General features: G+C 35.8%; 1 protein-coding gene across 2 annotated transcripts; it reads right to left on the bottom strand.

Annotated features, from left to right (window-relative positions):
- Positions 1–14,782: 14,782 nt before the first annotated feature.
- Positions 14,783–19,454, bottom strand: LOC131628399 (vacuolar-processing enzyme alpha-isozyme-like). 2 transcript variants are annotated; one of them, XM_058899226.1, is made up of 2 exons: positions 19,125–19,454; positions 14,783–14,944 (listed from the first exon to the last, which is right to left on the bottom strand). In XM_058899226.1, exons 1-2 carry the CDS (start codon positions 19,239–19,241, stop codon positions 14,822–14,824), a joined length of 240 nt encoding a protein of 79 aa, XP_058755209.1. In that variant the 5' UTR covers positions 19,242–19,454; the 3' UTR covers positions 14,783–14,821. The 2 variants fall into 2 exon arrangements, 1 of the variants encoding a protein (XP_058755209.1); XR_009291781.1 differs by lacking the exon at positions 14,783–14,944 and adding an exon at positions 18,874–19,002.
- Between the last annotated feature and the right edge of the window lie 943 nt (positions 19,455–20,397).

Here is a 20,397-nt window from a genome sequence, read left to right as displayed (position 1 = left end):
CTCCTTTGAAGGATAGAAAAACACTTAGAAAGGGGGGGATTGAATAAGTGTGACTTTAAATCTTGGACGATAAAAATAAATTGCACAATTATTTTTATCCTGGTTCGCTGTTAACGAAGCTACTCCAGTCCACCCCCGCAGAGATGATTTACCTCAACTGAGGATTTAATCCACTAATCGCACGGATTACAATGGTTTTCCACTTAGTCCGCAACTAAGTCTTCCAGAGTCTTCTGATCACACATTGATCACTCCAGGAACAACTGCTTAGTTCACTCCTAAGACTTTTTCTAGAGTCTACTGATCAACACGATCACTCTAGGCTTAGTTCACTCCTAAGACTTCCTCTAAAGTATTCTGATCAACCTGATCACTCTAGTTACAAACTGCTCAGCCAACTGCCAAGACTTCCTAGAGTATACTGATCACACGATCACTCTAGTTCCTTACAAATTAATGTAATTCTAAGAGTTTACAAATGCTTCTTAAAAGCGATAACCACAACTGTGATATTTCTCTTAACGTTTAAGCTTAATCTCACTAAAATATTACAACAGCAATGTAGTGAGCTTTGATGAAGATGAAGATTCTGAGTTTTGATTTGAACAGCGTTTCAGCAAGTTAATTTGAATTGTCTTTGTTCAGGATCGTTAACCTTGCTTCTCATCAGAACTTCATATTTATAGGCGTTGAGTAGATGACCGTTGAATGCATTTAATGCTTTGCGTGTTCCGTACAGCATTGCATTTAATGTTATACGCTTTTGTCAACTACCTCGAGCCTTGTTCACGCTGTGTCTACTGTCGTAGCCTTTAGTAGCTTTAACGTTCCTTTTGTCAGTCAGCGTAGTCTGCCACGTGTACTTCCTTCTGATCTGATGTTTGTGAATACGACGTTTGAATATCATCAGAGTCAAACAGCTTGGTGCATAGCATCTTCTGATCTTCTGACCTTGAAGTGCTTCTGAGCGTGATACCATCTTCTGATCTTCAGTGCTTCTGATCTCATGTTCTTCTGATGCTTCCATAGACCCATGTTCTGATTCTGCTTCGACCATCTTCTGATGTCTTGCCAGACCATGTTCTGATGTTGCATGCTGAACCATTTGAGACACAACTTCTGAGCGCTGAATTATGCGTACTCTTTATATATTTCCTGAAAGGGAAATTGCATTGGATTAGAGTACCATATTATCTTAAGCAAAATTCATATTATTGTTATCATCAAAACTAAGATAATTGATAAGAACAAATCTTGTTCTAACAATCTCCCCCTTTTTGATGATGACAAAAACATATATAAATGATATGAATTTGCGATCAGAAAGAGTAGACAGCAAAAGACAAATTACACAGCTATAGCATAAGCATATGAATATGTCTCCCCCTGAGATTAACAATCTCCCCCTGAGATAAATAATCTCCCCCTGAAATAAATACTCGAAGAACTTTAATAAAAGACTTCCCTGATTATTTCGGTAGAGACGATCATATAAGCTTCTGTCTTCAGAGAATTCATAGCTTCTGACTTCTGCTTCCATTGGACAGCTTCAGAACTTGAATTTCTTTAGATCCTTAGAACACTCACAGCTTCTGACTTCTGCTTCCATTCAGGACAGCTTCAGAACTTGAATTTCTTTGATCTTCAGAACATTCACAACTTCTGATTTCTGCTTTCATTCAGGACAGCTTCAGAACTTTGAATGTCTAACAACATCACTTCATGCTAGATTTGTATCAGAACATTGTTGAATGTACCAGAGCATCATCAGAGCATCTCTACATCCTGAAATGTTACAGAACAAAAACTAAACGACAAAAGTCAGCATGAACGAGTTAGAACATAAAATGTATGTTTGAACACATTATATGTATCAGAGCCATATAGGCTGATATAATGTATCAGAGCAAATAATGTATCAGAGCCATAACATTATATGTATCAGAGCAAATAGAATTTTGTCAGAACAGGATAGACAATGATATTCAAATTCTATTATCAGTGCTTCTGATTCATTCTTCTTTCTTGCTTCTGATCTCTGAAGCTTGACAGCACTCAGCTTGCTTCAGTTTCCAAGAGCTTATTCCTTTTACAGAATAACGCTTCTTATGGTTTTGCTTCTAGTGTTTGCTTCTGAAGATTCACTTCACTTCTCTGTACCTGCAAAACACTTAAACCATATAGAACTTGCAGTTCTTGTTAGTGAATGTGTGGGAGCCTTTACCCAGCAACTGATAGATTTAATCAAATCATTTATCATTTATCTTCTCCCCCTTTTTGTCATAACATCAAAAAGAATATTTAAAAAGATTCAGATGTATAAAACGACAAAAGAAAACATTTACAGGAATGTAAAACACAAGGAAACTTTTCATTGATAATCAAAAGATATTACAAAAGGTTCCTATGTTTAACAAGATGAGAAACATTCCTAGCAAATACAAAGTAGAATTTCCAAAGAGGAAATGACTACAAAAATTAAAAAATACAACATTCGGTCAAGAAACTCAACATAGAAGTTGAGCATATCTTCCCACAACTCAAGAAGGTCTTCTGTCTTTGGATGAAAGTTGATAACAACATCAAAGAAGAGTCTGACTTGAGCGGTATTAGAAGAGCCATCCCGAGATGCACAGAGATCTGTCGCCTTTGAGTCATGGAGCTACAACACTCTTAGGGTGAACGCTAGGTTTTGAGAGAAGAGAAGAAAAACGAGAGAGAGAGAGAAAGAAAACTTTAAGAGGAAAACAGAGAGATAGGAAACCAAAAACCATTTTGAAGAGTATTTAAAAGGAAATAAAATGAAACGACTGATGAAAAGCATTTAATGTTACGTGACGTGAGGAGAGATAATAAAGACAAATGAGGTGACTAGCACAGTTACCTATGGTCGGCGTCCCTTCAACTGCACGCGCGCTTATCCATGAATAGTAACGACAGGTTTACCATCCCGAGATAAAACGTAACAGCTGTTTTGCTTTAAAAGAGGTTCTGAATCAACTTAGACAATGAAACGTTAGTAATAACCGAATCATAATTTCTAAAAGAATTCAATCAGAACTTCTGATTAAAAAAAATGTTCCACATTCATTTCAGAAGATGCTCATACATGAGAACTTCTCATCTTCTCATTCTGGGCATAAATCCATACTGATGTTCTTCAGAATGAACTTAAACCTATCTTCAGCCAGGGGTTTTGTAAAGATATCAGCCCATTGATGGTCTGTATCAACAAAGTTTAAAGATATAACACCCTTCTGAACATAGTCCCTTATGAAATGATGTTTTATCTCAATATGTTTAGCTTTTGAATGAAGAATAGGATTCTTAGATAAACATATAGCAGAAGTATTATCACAGAATATAGGAATGTTACTCTCAAATATCTGATAATCTTCTAACTGACTCTTCATCCAGAGCATTTGTGTACTACAACCAGCAGCTGCGACATATTCTGCTTCTGTTGTTGATAGAGCAATGGTTGCTTGCTTCTTGCTGTACCAGGAGATTAAGTGACTTCCAAGAAATTGGCAACTTCCTGAAGTACTTTTTCTTTCAATTCTGTCTCCAGCATAATCAGCATCGCAGAATCCTACTAAGTTGTATTCTTTAGATTTTCTGTAAACTAAGCCAACATTAGTAGTACCTTTCAGATACCTTAGAATTCTCTTAACAGCAGTTAAATGAGATTCTCTAGGATCTGATTGGAATCTAGCACACAAACAAACACTGAACAGAATGTCAGGTCTAGAAGCAGTCAAATATAGAAGAGATCCAATCATACCTCTGTATAACTTCTGATCTACCTTCTTACTTACCTCATCCTTACCTAGGATGCATGTTGGATGCATAGGAGTTTTGGCTTCTTTGCAGTCCAGAAGATTAAACTTCTTCAGAAGTTCCTTCACATACTTGGTTTGGTGAACATATGTTCCTTCTGATGTTTGATTTATTTGTATTCCAAGGAAATACTTGAGTTCTCCCATCATGCTCATTTCAAACTCAGCCTGCATAGACTTAGCAAACTCCTTTCCAAGTGTAGCATTAGATGTTCCAAAAATAATATCATCCACATATATTTGACAAATTAAAATATCCTTTTCAAAGGTTTTACAAAAGAGAGTAGTGTCCACTTTTCCTCTAGTGAAACCATTATCCAGAAGGAAAGAACTTAAGCGTTCATACCAAGCTCTGGGAGCCTGTTTCAATCCATACAATGATTTCTTAAGTTTAAAAACATGATTAGGAGACATAGAGTCTTCAAAACCAGGAGGTTGATGGACATAAACTTCTTCATCTATATAACCATTTAAGAAGGCACTCTTAACATCCATTTGATAGAGAGTGATGTTATGTTGAGTGGCAAAAGAAATTAATAGACGAATAGATTCTAACCTGGCCACTGGTGCAAAGGTTTCTGTATAGTCAATCCCTTCTTGCTGACTATAACCCTGAGCCACCAATCTGGCTTTGTTCCTTACCACTTCACCTTTCTCACTAAGCTTGTTTCTGAAGACCCATTTTGTACCAATTATATTGAATCCATCTGGTCTAGGAACAAGATCCCAAACATCATTCCTTGTAAACTGATTTAGTTCTTCTTGCATAGCAATTATCCAGTCTGGATCTTCTAGAGCATGATCAACAGAAGTTGGCTCGATCAAAGATACAAGACCTAATTGACAGTCTGCATTGTTCTTAAGGAATGCTCTTGTTCTGATTGGATCATCCTTCTTTCCAAGAATGACATCTTCTGAATGACCAGAGATGACTCTGGATGATCTTCTGACAGATGGTTCTTCAGATATGCTTAGATCCTCCAGAGAAGCTGATACTTGATCTTCAGATTCCTTGCTTCTGAGAAGCTCTGCTTCTGATGCGTTGCTTCTTGGCTCAACAACTTCTGATATGTCAATATCATAACCTGCAAAATTATCAACCTGCTTTGGTTTTTCAGAACCAAGCTTATCATCAAACCTGATATTGATTGATTCTTCCACAACCAATGTTTCAGTATTGTATACTCTGTAGCCTTTTGAGCGTTCAGAATATCCAAGAAGGAAACATTTTTGTGCTTTGGAATCAAACTTACCAAGATGATCTTTAGTGTTCAGAATAAAGCATACACATCCAAAAGGATGGAAATATGAAATGTTGGGCTTTCTATTCTTCCACAATTCATAGGGAGTCTTATTTAGAATAGGTCTGATAGAGATTCTATTCTGAATATAACATGCAGTGTTTATTGCTTCTGCCCAGAAATGCTTAGCCATATTGGTTTCATTGATCATGGTTCTGGCCATTTCTTGCAGAGTCCTATTCTTTCGTTCTACAACCCCATTTTGCTGTGGAGTTCTAGGACAAGAGAAATCATGGGCAATACCATTTTCTTTGAAGAACTCTTCAAAGGATCTGTTCTCAAATTCACCACCATGATCACTTCTGACCTTTATGATTTTACACTCTTTTTCAGATTGAATCTGAATGCAGAAATCAAAGAACACTGAATGAGTCTCATCCTTGTGTTTCAAGAATTTTACCCAAGTCCAGCGACTATAATCATCTACGATGACTAATCCATATTTCTTTCCTCTGACAGATGCTGTTTTGACTGGTCCAAACAGATCAATGTGCAAGAGTTCTAAAGGCCTTGAGGTAGAAACAACATTCTTAGACTTGAATGCAGGTTTGGAGAACTTGCCCTTCTGACATGCTTCACAAAGAGCATCTGATTGGAATTCCAGATTAGGGAGTCCTCTGACCAGATTCAGTTTGTTAATCTGAGAAATCTTTCTCAAACTAGCATGACCTAATCTTCTGTGCCAGACCCACTGCTCTTCAGAAACAGTCATAAGACAAGTCACCTTCTGACTCATAAGATCTTGCAGATCTGTCTTATAAATGTTGTTCTTCCTTTTGCCTGTAAATAGGATTGAGCCATCCTTCTGATTTACAGCCTTGCAGGACTCTTGATTGAAGATTATATCATAACCATTGTCACTTAATTGACTGATAGATAAGAGGTTATGTGTTAATCCTTCTACAAGAAGTACATTAGAAATGGAAGGAGAGTTACCAGACTTTATAGTTCCAGAGCCAATTATCTTGCCCTTCTGATCTCCTCCAAACTTGACTTCTCCTCCAGACTTAAGCACCAGGTCTTGGAACATAGACCTTCTTCCTGTCATGTGTCGCGAGCATCCAGAGTCCAGGTACCATGACATGTTGTGCTTTGTCCTTCTTGCAGCCAAGGATATCTGCAATAGGAATAATCTTATCCTTAGGTACCCACATTTTCTTGGGTCCTTTCTTGTTAGATTTTCTCAAGTTCTGATTGAACTTGGGTTTTACATTATAAGCAATAGGAGGAACAGCATGATAATTCTTAATGTGAGTTTCATGATATTTCCTAGGTTGTGTCACATGCTTCTTAGTGTGTGTAATGTGAAAACTTTGAGCATGTGAAGTGTGCCTAATATCATGTGAGTGGCCATACTTGAACTGATCATACAATGGCTTGTATGTAATTTTCATTTCATCAACAGGTTCAAGTTTGTATGGGGTTTCACCCTTAAAACCAATGCCTACTCTTTTGTTTCCAGACACAGCATATATCATAGAAGCTAGCTGACTTCTGCCAATACTTCTAGATAAGAACTTCCTGAAACTTAAATCATATTCTTTCAGAATATGGTTTAGACTAGGAGTGGATTTTTCTGAATCAGAAGGAGATCCAACATCATTGGATAATTTTAAAAGTTTTTCTTTTAATTCAGAATTCTCCAACTCAAGCTTCTTTGTTTCAAATTCAAATTGCTTTTTCAGCTTTTTATATTTGAGACTAATTTGAGACTTGAGTTCCAGAAGTTCAGTTAGACCGGAAACTAACTCATCTCTAGTAAGTTCAGAAAATACCTCTTCAGAATCTGATTCTGATGTAGATTCTGATCCATCATCTTCTGTCGCCATCAGCGCACAGTTAGCCTGCTCATCTTCTGAATCATCTTCTGACTCATCCCAGGTTGCCATAAGACCTTTCTTCTTATGAAACTTTTTCTTGGGACTTTCCTTCTGAAGATTTGGACATTCATTCTTGTAGTGTCCAGGCACATTGCATTCATAGCACATGACCTTCTTCTTGTCAAATCTTCTTTCATCAGAAGATTCTCCACGTTCAAATTTCCTTGAACTTCTGAAGCCTCTGAACTTCCTTTGCTTGGTCTTCCAGAGTTGATTTAGCCTTCTGGAGATCAGGGACAGTTCATCTTCTTCTTCAGATTCTGATTCTTCAGGATCTTCTTCTCTAGCCTGAAAAGCGTTAGTGCATTTCTTGATATTGGATTTTAATGCAATAGACTTACCTTTCTTTTGAGGCTCATTTGCGTCCAGCTCAATTTCATGGCTTCTCAAGGCACTTATCAGCTCTTCCAGAGAAACTTCATTCAGATTCTTTGCAATCTTGAATGCAGTCACCATAGGACCCCATCTTCTGGGTAAGCTTCTGATGATCTTCTTCACATGATCAGCCTTGGTGTATCCTTTGTCAAGAACTCTCAATCCAGCTGTCAGAGTTTGAAATCTCGAAAACATCTTTTCAATGTCTTCATCATCCTCCATCTTGAAGGCTTCATACTTCTGGATTAAGGCAAGAGCTTTTGTCTCCTTGACTTGAGCATTTCCTTCATGAGTCATTTTCAAGGACTCATATATGTCATAGGCCGTTTCCCTGTTAGATATCTTCTCATACTCAGCATGAGAGATAGCATTCAGCAAAACAGTTCTACATTTATGATGATTCCTGAAAAGCTTCTTTTGATCATCATTCATTTCTTGCCTTGACAGCTTCACGCCTCTGGCATTTACTGGATGTTTGTAACCATCCATCAGAAGATCCCATAGATCACCATCTAGACCCAGAAAGTAACTTTCCAGTTTATCTTTCCAGTATTCAAAGTTTTCACCATCAAATACCGGCGGTCTAGTATAACCATTGTTACCGTTGTATTGCTCAGCAGAGCCAGATGTAGATGTAGTCTTTTCACTTTCATCAACCATCTTTTAAATGAAGCGTTTTTCTCTTCCTGAATCTTTTCTAAACACGGTTAAGTGCTTGCACCTTAGAACCGGCGCTCTGATGCCAATTGAAGGATAGAAAAACACTTAGAAAGGGGGGGATTGAATAAGTGTGACTTTAAATCTTGGACGATAAAAATAAATTGCACAATTATTTTTATCCTGGTTCGCTGTTAACGAAGCTACTCCAGTCCACCCCCGCAGAGATGATTTACCTCAACTGAGGATTTAATCCACTAATCGCACGGATTACAATGGTTTTCCACTTAGTCCGCAACTAAGTCTTCCAGAGTCTTCTGATCACACACTGATCACTCCAGGAACAACTGCTTAGTTCACTCCTAAGACTTTTTCTAGAGTCTACTGATCAACACGATCACTCTAGGCTTAGTTCACTCCTAAGACTTCCTCTAGAGTATTCTGATCAACCTGATCACTCTAGTTACAAACTGCTCAGCCAACTGCCAAGACTTCCTAGAGTATACTGATCACACGATCACTCTAGTTCCTTACAACTTAATGTAATTCTAAGAGTTTACAAATGCTTCTTAAAAGCGATAACCACAACTGTGATATTTCTCTTAACGTTTAAGCTTAATCTCACTAAAATATTACAACAGCAATGTAGTGAGCTTTGATGAAGATGAAGATTCTGAGTTTTGATTTGAACAGCGTTTCAGCAAGTTAATTTGAATTGTCTTTGTTCAGGATCGTTAACCCTGCTTCTCATCAGAACTTCATATTTATAGGCGTTGAGAAGATGACCGTTGAATGCATTTAATGCTTTGCGTGTTCCGTACAGCATTGCATTTAATGTTATACGCTTTTGTCAACTACCTCGAGCCTTGTTCACGCTGTGTCTACTGTCGTAGCCTTTAGTAGCTTTAACGTTCCTTTTGTCAGTCAGCGTAGTCTGCCACGTGTACTTCCTTCTGATCTGATGTTTGTGAATACGACGTTTGAATATCATCAGAGTCAAACAGCTTGGTGCATAGCATCTTCTGATCTTCTGACCTTGAAGTGCTTCTGAGCGTGATACCATCTTCTGATCTTCAGTGCTTCTGATCTCATGTTCTTCTGATGCTTCCATAGACCCATGTTCTGATTCTGCTTCGACCATCTTCTGATGTCTTGCCAGACCATGTTCTGATGTTGCATGCTGAACCATTTGAGACACAACTTCTGAGCGCTGAATTATGCGTACTCTTTATATATTTCCTGAAAGGGAAATTGCATTGGATTAGAGTACCATATTATCTTAAGCAAAATTCATATTATTGTTATCATCAAAACTAAGATAATTGATAAGAACAAATCTTGTTCTAACATCCTTTTGTAATTGGGCTTTTAGGTTTATTATCCATTGTCACTATTATATATGTAGTCTCTATGAGATATTGAAGGAATCAATCAAAGAAATCAAAGTTTATCTTTATCTTTTATTTTAATTCTCTTAGCCTTTAGTGTTATTCCCTTTTAGTGTAGAAAACCCTAATTTCATAGTTTTGGTAGGATAACTTCCTATCACAATGAATCAAAATTGTAGCATCTCGCAGTATCATAGCTACATCTCAATCCTCACAAATTTGTAGAATGTCAAGGGCACACAAGTGGAGTTGATTCATTAAAAAAATCATAAAAAGGTGTTTGGTCTTTATGAGAATAAGTATTTAGAGGTTTTTAAGTTTGGATGTATTTCTCATAAAATGGATTATGTGTAAATGTTGCATAAGTTGGTCACATAACTTATAAATCATCAGATAGAAGTCGGATAATAAAAAAAACATCAGATAGAAGTCGGATAAATTCATTATAATTAATATAGCAAGTATTCCAAATTAATTGTATCTTCATTACAAAATAAGATGACATGTTGTAGAGTTGTTTCTTAATGCCATCTTCAAAAGAGAATGATACGTGGAATAATCTTCAAACAAGTAGGTGATATGCCAAAAAATGAAGTTGCATATCATTAGTTTCCTAAAGGCCATGTGTAATACGGTGAACTGACTTTATTGAAATGTTGCGGTAAGCAAGAGTCGCCACCGACTTTTATTTTATCCAATTAGGAAAGGCTAAAAGAACAGGAAAGACCCTTTGAAAAGATTTTGAGTTCGGGGGGTAAGTTATACAAAGGGAAGGTGTAAGGCACCCTTTGTATCCATGGTTATCCATGGGCTCTTAATTGCTTAGCTCACTTTGTTTGAAATGTTTGAAAAGGAGGTGTGAAAAGTAAAAACTTTGAAGAAGAACTTTAGCTTGTAAATAAGCGTAGTCTTTTTGAATTTGATTTTGAAAAGAGTGGGAAAAGAGTTTTGAATTTAGAGCAAGCAATTAATAGCAACTACCCTAAGTTAGAAAGGTTGTTCTTTTAGTCTTTCGGGCGAAAGGATCTATCCATACCATGAGAGGGCAGGAAGCCTTTCAATTGGATGTGAAGGGTCATCGAGAATAATCATTCACCATAAGACTGTCCCATGCCATAAAGAGGGCAGGTAGTCTAAGGGGAGGATATAATAGTCATTTAATATCTTTAGGCATCATGCGAGGATACCTTAGCAATAGGGACAAATCCTTTACCGAGGCAACATCGAGGGAGTTTCAATAACTTTGAAGGCAACATTGCTTCAGGTATCCTCGGAATCGAGGGACTTGACTACTCAGTACACTTAGAGGCAACAGGCAACAATTTAAGGCAACAATATAAGGCAACAAAAGGGATTACCCTAGAGGTGTGTGTGGCACAATCAAGTGGTTAATTCAGATATTTATCTTATAATTAGTTATCCTAATTCTGTTAAAGGCTTGCACTCCCTAAGATTACTAACCACGCAGTTTAAAATTGCAGAAATTAAAGGCAGGAAAAGAAAAATCCTACGCTATTACAATAAACACCTGCGGGGACGGGGAAATTAAAATGCAAAAGAAAATATGGCATAATAATTAATATAAAATTCTTGAATGCCTTGATCGTCCTCGAACCCTTGATTGACTCTGATTATCTGAGAATTAAATGGACAATAATAAGAGGAACAGTGAGTGTAGGAGGAATTCATTAACAGATAAAGTAAAACCTAATTGAACCTACAAGGCAAAGATTAAAAATAAAATGATATTTAAATAAAAAGGGAATCAAAACTTAGCTTTTTGATTGATATGGCGCGTAGTCGGAGGATACTGGGGTAACCCTGAAAAAAAAATTGCACAAAAGAGAAAGAAAAAAAAATTTTAGTGTATGAATGATCTACAAACCCTAAAAAGATTTACAAACCCTACCCCTAAACCTAACAAGTTTATTTAAGAAAACTTATTGTGACCTAGAGGTTTATAAGGCTACTTTAATGGATAACAGCTACCCATAGCAGTAGTGAGCAGTAGTGATCATGATGGAAAGAAATAATTAAAATAAAAATCAGGGTTTTAAACATTAAATTATTACCCTAAAACAATCATTAAAAAAACAAAAAAAAATGATTATTTTTAATGTAATAAGAAAAATCGGATTTTCGATTAAATAATCAATAGTTATAATTCTATTATAAAAAACAATTTACTGAAATAAAAGATAAAAAATAAAAAAGAGTCATAATAAAAAACAGAAAAGAAACATAAATAAATTGTTTATGTAATTAAAATTTAAAAAAAAAGGAATTAAAAAAAACTTAGCTATGATTATGTGTGATGAGATCTGGAGAGTATATGGTGCTCCTGCGCCTCCCCATGCGTTGGATTTGAAGATGAGATGATTTGATGGTGGTGATTGAAGGTGCAGCGTAGGCTTTATGTGAGTGCGCTGCATCTAATCTGGCAGCAAATTCTTGTTAAAAATAATTCGCCTGGGTGGGATTCGAACCCAGGTTCTGCATGAAGAAAGCTTTCCCAGCTGGCCGTTTGTGCTACATATTTATTCAATCAATATATCCATCCATAATTAATAAATATAAAACAAATAATGAAACCAGAATTTCAAAGATAAGTCAACAGTAGGCCCCCTGCATCGCGCGTATGACCAACCAAATTGGAGAGAGAGGATTTGAATTTTTGACTAGCCAATGCGGAAATTTTCCAGCGCCACGCGTACAAGTGAATGGGCCCTGGGAACTGTTCATCATCTCTTTCCTCTTGACCTGCGGATTTTCTTGCAGCCATAGCTATGGATTTACCTGCGGATTTTCCGTAGGTTTTTAACTAGTCCATGCAACAGTTTGGTTCCTGCAAAACAAAGATCAAACAAGACAACAAGTAACCCAGATCTCACTAAAAACACATTACGAGTTCCATGGTGGCATTTATTTGGACTGAAACCCAGTGCTTCCATGAAAATGAGAGCTTTCTTCTCTCATGCCCTAACCATGGCAATCTGCGTTTTAGACGTCAAAGCTTCGCAAAGTAAACTCTATCCTTCTCTAAATGACGTCAGGATATCAAATAAATGATTAGATTGCATGAAATCATGATGAAATATGAGTTATAAGAATTCGAAGATATGCATGAATATGTCAAGTTTGGGATGAGTGATTCAAACGTTACCAAGCCTGGTCTTTGACCCAACCTTACTTTTTTTCACCTTAGGAATATAATGGAATGAATTGGAAGCGATGAAACTGGCTGCAATACAAGAATTCGAGAGTACAAGTTTATGTGCAATTTTTGAACACAAAACCCTAGTCTCCCTGGCTGTTTTTTTCGTGTCCATGCATATGAATGATTCAAGTATATATAGAGGAGCCTATTAGGGTTTTTAGTTTGAGAAAGAATCAAAGATTTGATTGGAAGAAAATATGTTATGATTTTGTACCCATTCTTTCTATTTTAGGTTCACTTCTATTTCATGCACATTTTGCTTTTGATCATGGCCATTGGATGAGATATGATCTGATTAAATCAAGAAAAAAGTTTGATCTATCTCTCATATAATTATTTTATGATCATATTTGATTTTATTTGGATTTTAATGAATAAAATCTCATATAAAATAAAATAATAACACAAAAATAATAATATTTGGCCAATGGACTCCTTATGGGCTCTAAATCACGTGGATAAGTCAAACATGGAGGCCCATTTGAAAAATAATCAAGATTACTCAATATTGGCTTCATGCACTTTTCTCCGAAATTGGTCAACTTCAACGAGTCATAACTCTCTCAATTTTTATCGTATGAAGGAGTTATCATACTGTTTAGAAAGCTCAAAGAGTCCTTTAAACACTCCTTTTGGTTTCATCTTCATTTAAGTTTCCATGTTCATGTACGCTTCTTTGCAAAAAGGTGACTTTTTGCGATTCTTCTAGAAGGACCTGTAATGTTTTGGCTTGTATCTTCCAAATGAAGCATTTTTGGACTTGGCATGTGAGAGACAAAGTTATAGAGAATTCAGTTTCCCTCAAAATGAGCTTTGGATGGGAAATTTCTGATGTTCCATGTGAAAGTTATGGCTGGTCAAAGTTAGGTTGACTTTCTCCTTAAAAACCCTAATTTAGGAACTTAGGTTTTTGATGATTTTGGAGTTTTCTTTGATGCATCGTGATCAATCCTTGATGAATGATACTTCATAATGAGGATGTTGACCAAAAATCAGAAGTTTTGACTGTGGTTTGACCATAGTTTGACTTTTAGGTCAACCAGTCGATTATTGATCTTTTGAACTGTAGGCTGAGCAATCTTGTGAATCAGAGCTTGAAACTTGGCATGAGGGTACTTTGAATCATATGAGAGACCATGGAATCCACTTGAGGTATTAGAAGTTCAAAGATGGACTGGAATATGAATAAATATGTTGGGCAAATTTTGGGGTATGACACCATGCATCATAGAAAATCAAAAAAATACTAAAATAATGCTACTAAATTAATACAAAGTTACTGACATTAAACAATACTCTTCAAGCAATCAAACCAGGGCAGGAGTAGGAGTCATGTGCTTGTATTCAACCTGAAAAACAGGAGTAGAACACAAAGGCAAACAGGAGTAAAACACAAAGGCAATCAATCAGCCCCTCAAAGCTTCAACTGATGCCACAACTTTTAGTCAGAAAGATCAAGCGCTTACCAAATAACAAATCACAATTGTTGTACTCCTTCCACACCCAGCTTTACAGTGAACATAAGTTGTTTTTACCACAAGTCGCATTATCTATAATTAAATACAAAAAGGGTCATAAAAAAAAATAAACATAGCAAAGACCTCACAGTATCCTTAAAAGCAAAAAGTATCCTTAAAAGCAATTCATATCTACAATAGCAGACTCATCAGCCCCTCATTTGATAACCTCTTTGCTTGCTCTTATGAATCTCGAAACAGCTCCTGTCACATAATCATGGGATTCCTTCACATTCATATTCTTACATATTTCATTCGGGAAACTGCTCAAGAAGTGGTCTCCATTTAGAACAACTGCCAACTGAACAACCTCACTCTGAATCTCAGAGAGACTTCCATTTTCTTTCGCTTCAGTGCTCCTTAAAGGCGTCACGTCCGGCAAAGTCACTGAAATACACACATAAAGCCAGCTTAGTAGAGAAGTAGCATAGTCCAAGACGATAACTGATATTCACCCTTGATCTTTGTTTTTCATGTTGTAATTCATGTTCAGTATATATGATTATTGAAGAATTCATATCTGGACAATCTGTTCTGGGTAAAGTTAACTCACCAACGACATCCTCGAACATTCCAACCCATGCATCTCTATGAGTCAAAAAGTTAGACGAAAGGTTGAACATCTTCTTTATGGTGGCGAAAATTGATTAGTGCTTGAACTCAGAGTTCGCAGCTAGTCCTTTGGGCACAGTGGTCACATAAACATTTATTTCCTTCGGCATTATACCCTCGAAAACGCTACCACTTTCGCAAGCTTCAACATATATAACCTATAAAAAAGAATACCTCCATAATTTAACATAAATCAACATTAAAACATCCTATAACTGCCTGAAGAAGTGTAAACCTATATCAACAGCTTGTGCAAGTAAGTCACATCCAGATTTTGAAATGTTTGTGATGACTAACTGAAGCCATCAATCCAGTAACTTTGGATACTTCCAAGGTAGATACAAGGAAAATATAGAGAAATATGGCATTGATGGATAACACTTTGATGTTGGAAATGTATTGACTATTTACTGTTTTTACACATTCATAGCTAAGAAAAAGAAACAGACTGATATAAACTTATTTTTTTTAAGGAATGACAGTAATCAAATGTACATGTGAACCCAAATGTTCTCCAGATGAAGGTTGTTAGTGTAATACGGTGAACTGACTTTATCGAAATGTCGCGGTAAGCGAGAGTCGCCACCGACTTTTATTTATCCAAATTAACAAAAAGGCTAAAAGAACAGGAAAAACCTTTTAAATAAAAAAACTGAGTTCGGGGGGTAATTTATACAAAGGGAAGGTGTAAGGAACCCTTTGCATCCATGGTTTTTCATGGGCTCTTAATTGCTTTGCTCTTTGAAACCAAAAGTTCATAAATGTAGAAGAAGAAGAAATAAGGACTTTAGCTCGTAAATGAGCGTAGCCTTGTGAGTTTTTAGAAAAGAGTAGAAAAAGAATTTTAAACAAGAGCAAAGCAATTAGGGGCAAATTACCTGGTTAGATGAAAAATGTTCTTTTAGCCTTTCAGGTCTATCCATACCATAGGAGGGTAGAAAAGTCCTTTTATTTGGAGGTTGAAGGGTCGTCGAATCATCGTTCGCCATAAGACTGTCCCTGCCATAGAGGGGCAGGTAGTCTGAGGGAAGGATCAGAATAGCCATTTACTTTTAGGCAACCGGAGGATACCTCAGCACTTCGTATGCAACTTCGAGGGACGAGATCATATTAGCGAATCGAAGGCAGCATCATTAGGGACTTATGATCTGATTGAACTGAGGGCAACATTGCTGAGGTATCCTCGTATTCGAGGGACTTGGCTATTCTGCATTAAAACACAAGGCAACAGGCAACAGGCAACAAGAGGGGTACCATAAAAGGTGTGTGGGTGCAACAATCACGTGATCAAATTCAGAATAAATTATCTTGTAAAATTAACAATTCTAATTCAATTCGAGGTTACCACTCCCTAGGATTACTAACCACGCAGTAATATAATGCAGTTTTAAGTGCCTTCAAGGCCAAACAATACAACCTCGAAGCAGTTACATGATAAAACATGGGGAAGGGGAAAAGGCAATAATAAAAACCCCACCAGAGCAAGGAGGTTTGACATAAGTAATAATTTAAAACAAGAAAGAAGAATGAATTAGGTTTTAGGGTTACCGACTAATCGAGCTTTGACGGTTGGCTAACCCTGGAAATTGGAAAAAGAAAAATAAACACAAAGGGGTGAGTGTATGGCCAGTACATTGACAGTTAATTAAGAGTAAAACCATAATTTTTAAATCAGAAAGGCAAAAATAAATAATTAAATTAAAAGGAAAAAATAAATGAATAAAAATAGAATCAGGGGCTTAGCTTTGATCTGATATGGTTCGTAGTCGGAGGAAATCCTAGTGCTAACCCTGAAAAATTGTACAAAGAAAAGGAAATTTTTTCAATGTAGGCACGATCTTCGTAAACCCTAATTAGGGCACGAATTAATTATGATTAATAGAACAAATAAAATCAATTTAATTAATTATTGGTATTCTACCTAATTAATTAAATCGGTGAAATAAGGTTTTGATTAAATATTCTAACCCTAATATTTAATTTTTAATCAATTAAATAAAAACGTTAACCCAATTAAAACAATTAAACGGCTAAATTTAATCATTTAATCAAAATAACAATATTATTAATCGAACTTTCGATAAAATTAATTATGATTTTATTATAATTAATAAGTTATTATTATAATAAAATAAAAATAAAAAAAACTATGAACAAAAGAAAAATAGAAAAATAAGCAAGTAGAAACATTTTATGTAATTAAAATTAAAAAAATATATTATAAAATCCTTAGCTTATTATCTGGTGTAGTTGGCTTTTGAAGGACCATGGGAGTCCTGCATCCTGAGGCGCGTTGGATGAATCTGGAAACTGATCTGACCACCAGATGCTGAGTGTGCATGATACGTGCATAGTCTAGCGTGTACCGGATCTACCTGCAAGTCATAACACACAAATAACCAAAATATAGCGTGGAGGGTAAGGTTCGAACCCAGGCCCTCACGCTGAACACCATAATCACTTTGCCAGTGGAGCTGCTCGCTTTCGTTGTTAAACGAATGCATAAGAAACCTAATATAATAATATAACATATAAGAACAATTTGAAAACAGACTTCGCGCCTGGGAGGTCTTCTTCTTCCTCGCGATTCACAGAGATATGGCAATGATTTTTCTGTGTGGCCGTATACATCCCATCTCAAAACCGTGTGGTAATGAGGGGGATTCTGAATGTATCTGGCCTTGATAAAGATCCAGGTAGCTCTTATGAACACCAAAGAATGTGATTCAATCCTCAAAACGCCTTGAATCTGGCTGTAACCATGAAGATGATTTTGATTTTTCTTGCACTTGATAAACTCGTTGTAGGCTTCTTTTTGTATGCAATTCTTATAAAAAAATCCGTCCCCTAGCATCTGGGAATAATGTCTATATATATTGGATGGAACTAGGTTAACAATATTGGCTTCAATCTTCTTGAATCAAGGATTATGGATTTGATTGAAATTGGTTTGTAAATCTTCCTTAATATGTCAAATTATAATCTAATCTTATCAATTGCTACTAGCACTAATTTTTGACATATTATGTGGTGTAATTGATTATTGAAATTGACCAATATAATATCTTTAATTAAATCTTTGATTTTCCTTCGATTTATATGTATTATATGACTTTTAAATGAATGAAAAATCCATATAAAATCAAATAAAACTCAATAATTCGTGGGAGTTAGGTTGGATGTCTTGGGTATCATAAGGAACAAGATTGGGCCAAAAAAGTTTGGGTCCCTTTGCAAGAAAATTCAATTTGAAGCCTTTTGTTTCACATTTTTTCTCTTAAAATCGACCAACTTTGACAAGGCATATCTCCCTAAATTTTTAAGATATGGAGGAGTTATAGGACTTTTTGGAAACCTCAAGATGTCCTCTATAAGACACTTTAGAAGCTTTTTTCCATTTGAAGATTTTATCTTGATGATATGGGCTTTGACAAAAAACTGCTTTCGGTTGACTTTCAGAAGGGACCTATAATGTTTTAAGTCATATCTCTCAAATGAAGCAATTTTGGACTTGGCATGTGAGAGACAAAATTGTAGAGAATTCAATTTCTTTCAAAATTAGCTTTGGATGGAAAATTTCTGATGTTCCATGTGGGAGTTATGACTGGTCAAAGTTCAGTTGACTTTCTCCTATGAAAACCCTAATTTAGAAACTTTTGGAATTGTTGATTTCTGATCTTTCCTTGATGAACCATGATCAATTCTTGATCAAATGGTGAATGATACTTCAATATAAGGATGTTGACAAAAAATCAGGATTTTTGACTGTACTTTGACCATAGTTGACTTTTAGGTCAAATCAGTCGACTGTTGACTTTCTGAGCAATTGAGTGGTCAATCCTTGGAATTGAAACTTGGATTTTGTCATGGAGATAGTTTGAAACATCATAAGCCAAATGAGGTGCCTTGGAGCTTTTGATCCATTGATTTTCTTCAGAACAACAAAAGCCCTAGTTTCTTGAACCATTGTTTAGGAGGGATGTCTCTGAGCTATTGTACCTTGATCTGAGTTTGAACAAGAGGAATGAGATGGGAAAATTTTGGGGTATGACAGTTATTCTATCGTTACAAAAAAGAAAATACACTAATTTGAGGTCAATTAAAATTGAAGCATATTAACAAATAAACATAGGCAACCACCAAATTCAAAGCTTATCAGTCGACAGCCCTGTAACTCCTTGTAGCCCTGCACTAGCATCCTTTAGACTTTGCAGCTCTACCAACATTAATAAAGAAACAAACTAATATTCAAATCTAGCAAATCAAATACAGAATGCAGAAAGCACCATGAATTCCAAGATTACCAAATAACCTAAATAATTAAAAATATTAAATTACCTTCGCATCCAAAAGACCGTGTATGAAGTTGATAAGCACTTCATCTTCAAACCCAAAAAGCTCAGTCCCTTTTATGGAGATACAATGCCTCATTTCTTTAATATTCACATTCGTCATACGATTTAGCTTTCATTTTGTCCAAAAGCTTATACGAATAAGTGAGAAAAAATGGTGAGATTAGCCAAAAGGGAATATATAAAAAAGAACCTAACAATTTTGAAGATGACACTGAATGATGCATCTCTCTGTTACATCATCACCACCATTGCTTGGATGTATTTGTCCCAACAAATCTCTCTCTGTCCTCAGCAATTTCTCTTCCTTTCTACTCCATTTCGTATGATCTCGGGTTTCAATTTCACAATCTGTCTTCGTCACTCTCATTTACTCTTTGTATCCCCTTTTAGCCCTAGATTTGCAAGATTCAAAGAAAAGTTAATGAGAGGGATAGAAGTGAAAAGTTAATGGAAAAGTAATATACACAGTCAATTGGTTTACCGGGTAAAGATATTTAACAGTCTATAGATACCAGCAGTATCTAACAGTATAAACATTCTAAAGGACTCTTAGATGTTGTGGGGTTTAGAGAGAGAAGAGGGAAAACCGAAGAGAGATAGTGAGAGAGTGTTGAAAATGACAAAAGTGTGGAAAAAGGGTATATAGAGGACAATGAGAGGGAAAAGGGAATTTGAAAAAATTTAATGCCACTTGTACAAGATGACTCTTTTCATTGGTTGGAATTAATTCAATTAGTAAATTACGATAAGGGGCAATTCTTAGTGTTAATTAAAATGCAAGGAAGGGTAATTTAGACGGTTTGGTGGAATCTTTCAATATTAGTTAGGTAGTTGTTTATGATATAGAAAAATATGATTGGACACAAACATATCCTTCATTCCAAGATTTCAAAAGTGAGAAAAACAAAAGAAATTGTAATTTGAATTGGATTGACGGTTAATTTTTTTTTGTTTCAAATGAAACTACAAGTTAAATACATATGTTAAAGTTAAAGTGAAAGGTAACAGCGATTGACACAATAAATATACTCTAGTCCACCTCACAACTTAAGTTATGTCTAATTCCGTCTGACTTGATAAACTTTCACTATAATCCAATTGATTTACGATGTAACAAAGATATATCTCCTAGACTAACAAACTCATATATCTTAAAATTTTCAAACACGGGGAAATTGTCTCAATTGTATCCCCTTGAGGTTCTAAAATTTGCTAACACTTGTGCCTTTAAGTAAATACAATCAAATAATTGATTT

Source organism: Vicia villosa, unplaced genomic scaffold, assembly GCF_029867415.1.
Source record: "Vicia villosa cultivar HV-30 ecotype Madison, WI unplaced genomic scaffold, Vvil1.0 ctg.000451F_1_1_3, whole genome shotgun sequence".
NCBI classification, from domain to species: domain Eukaryota; kingdom Viridiplantae; phylum Streptophyta; class Magnoliopsida; order Fabales; family Fabaceae; genus Vicia; species Vicia villosa.
Note: the sequence above shows the minus strand (reverse complement) of the source record. Positions and strands in the feature narration are given on the sequence as shown.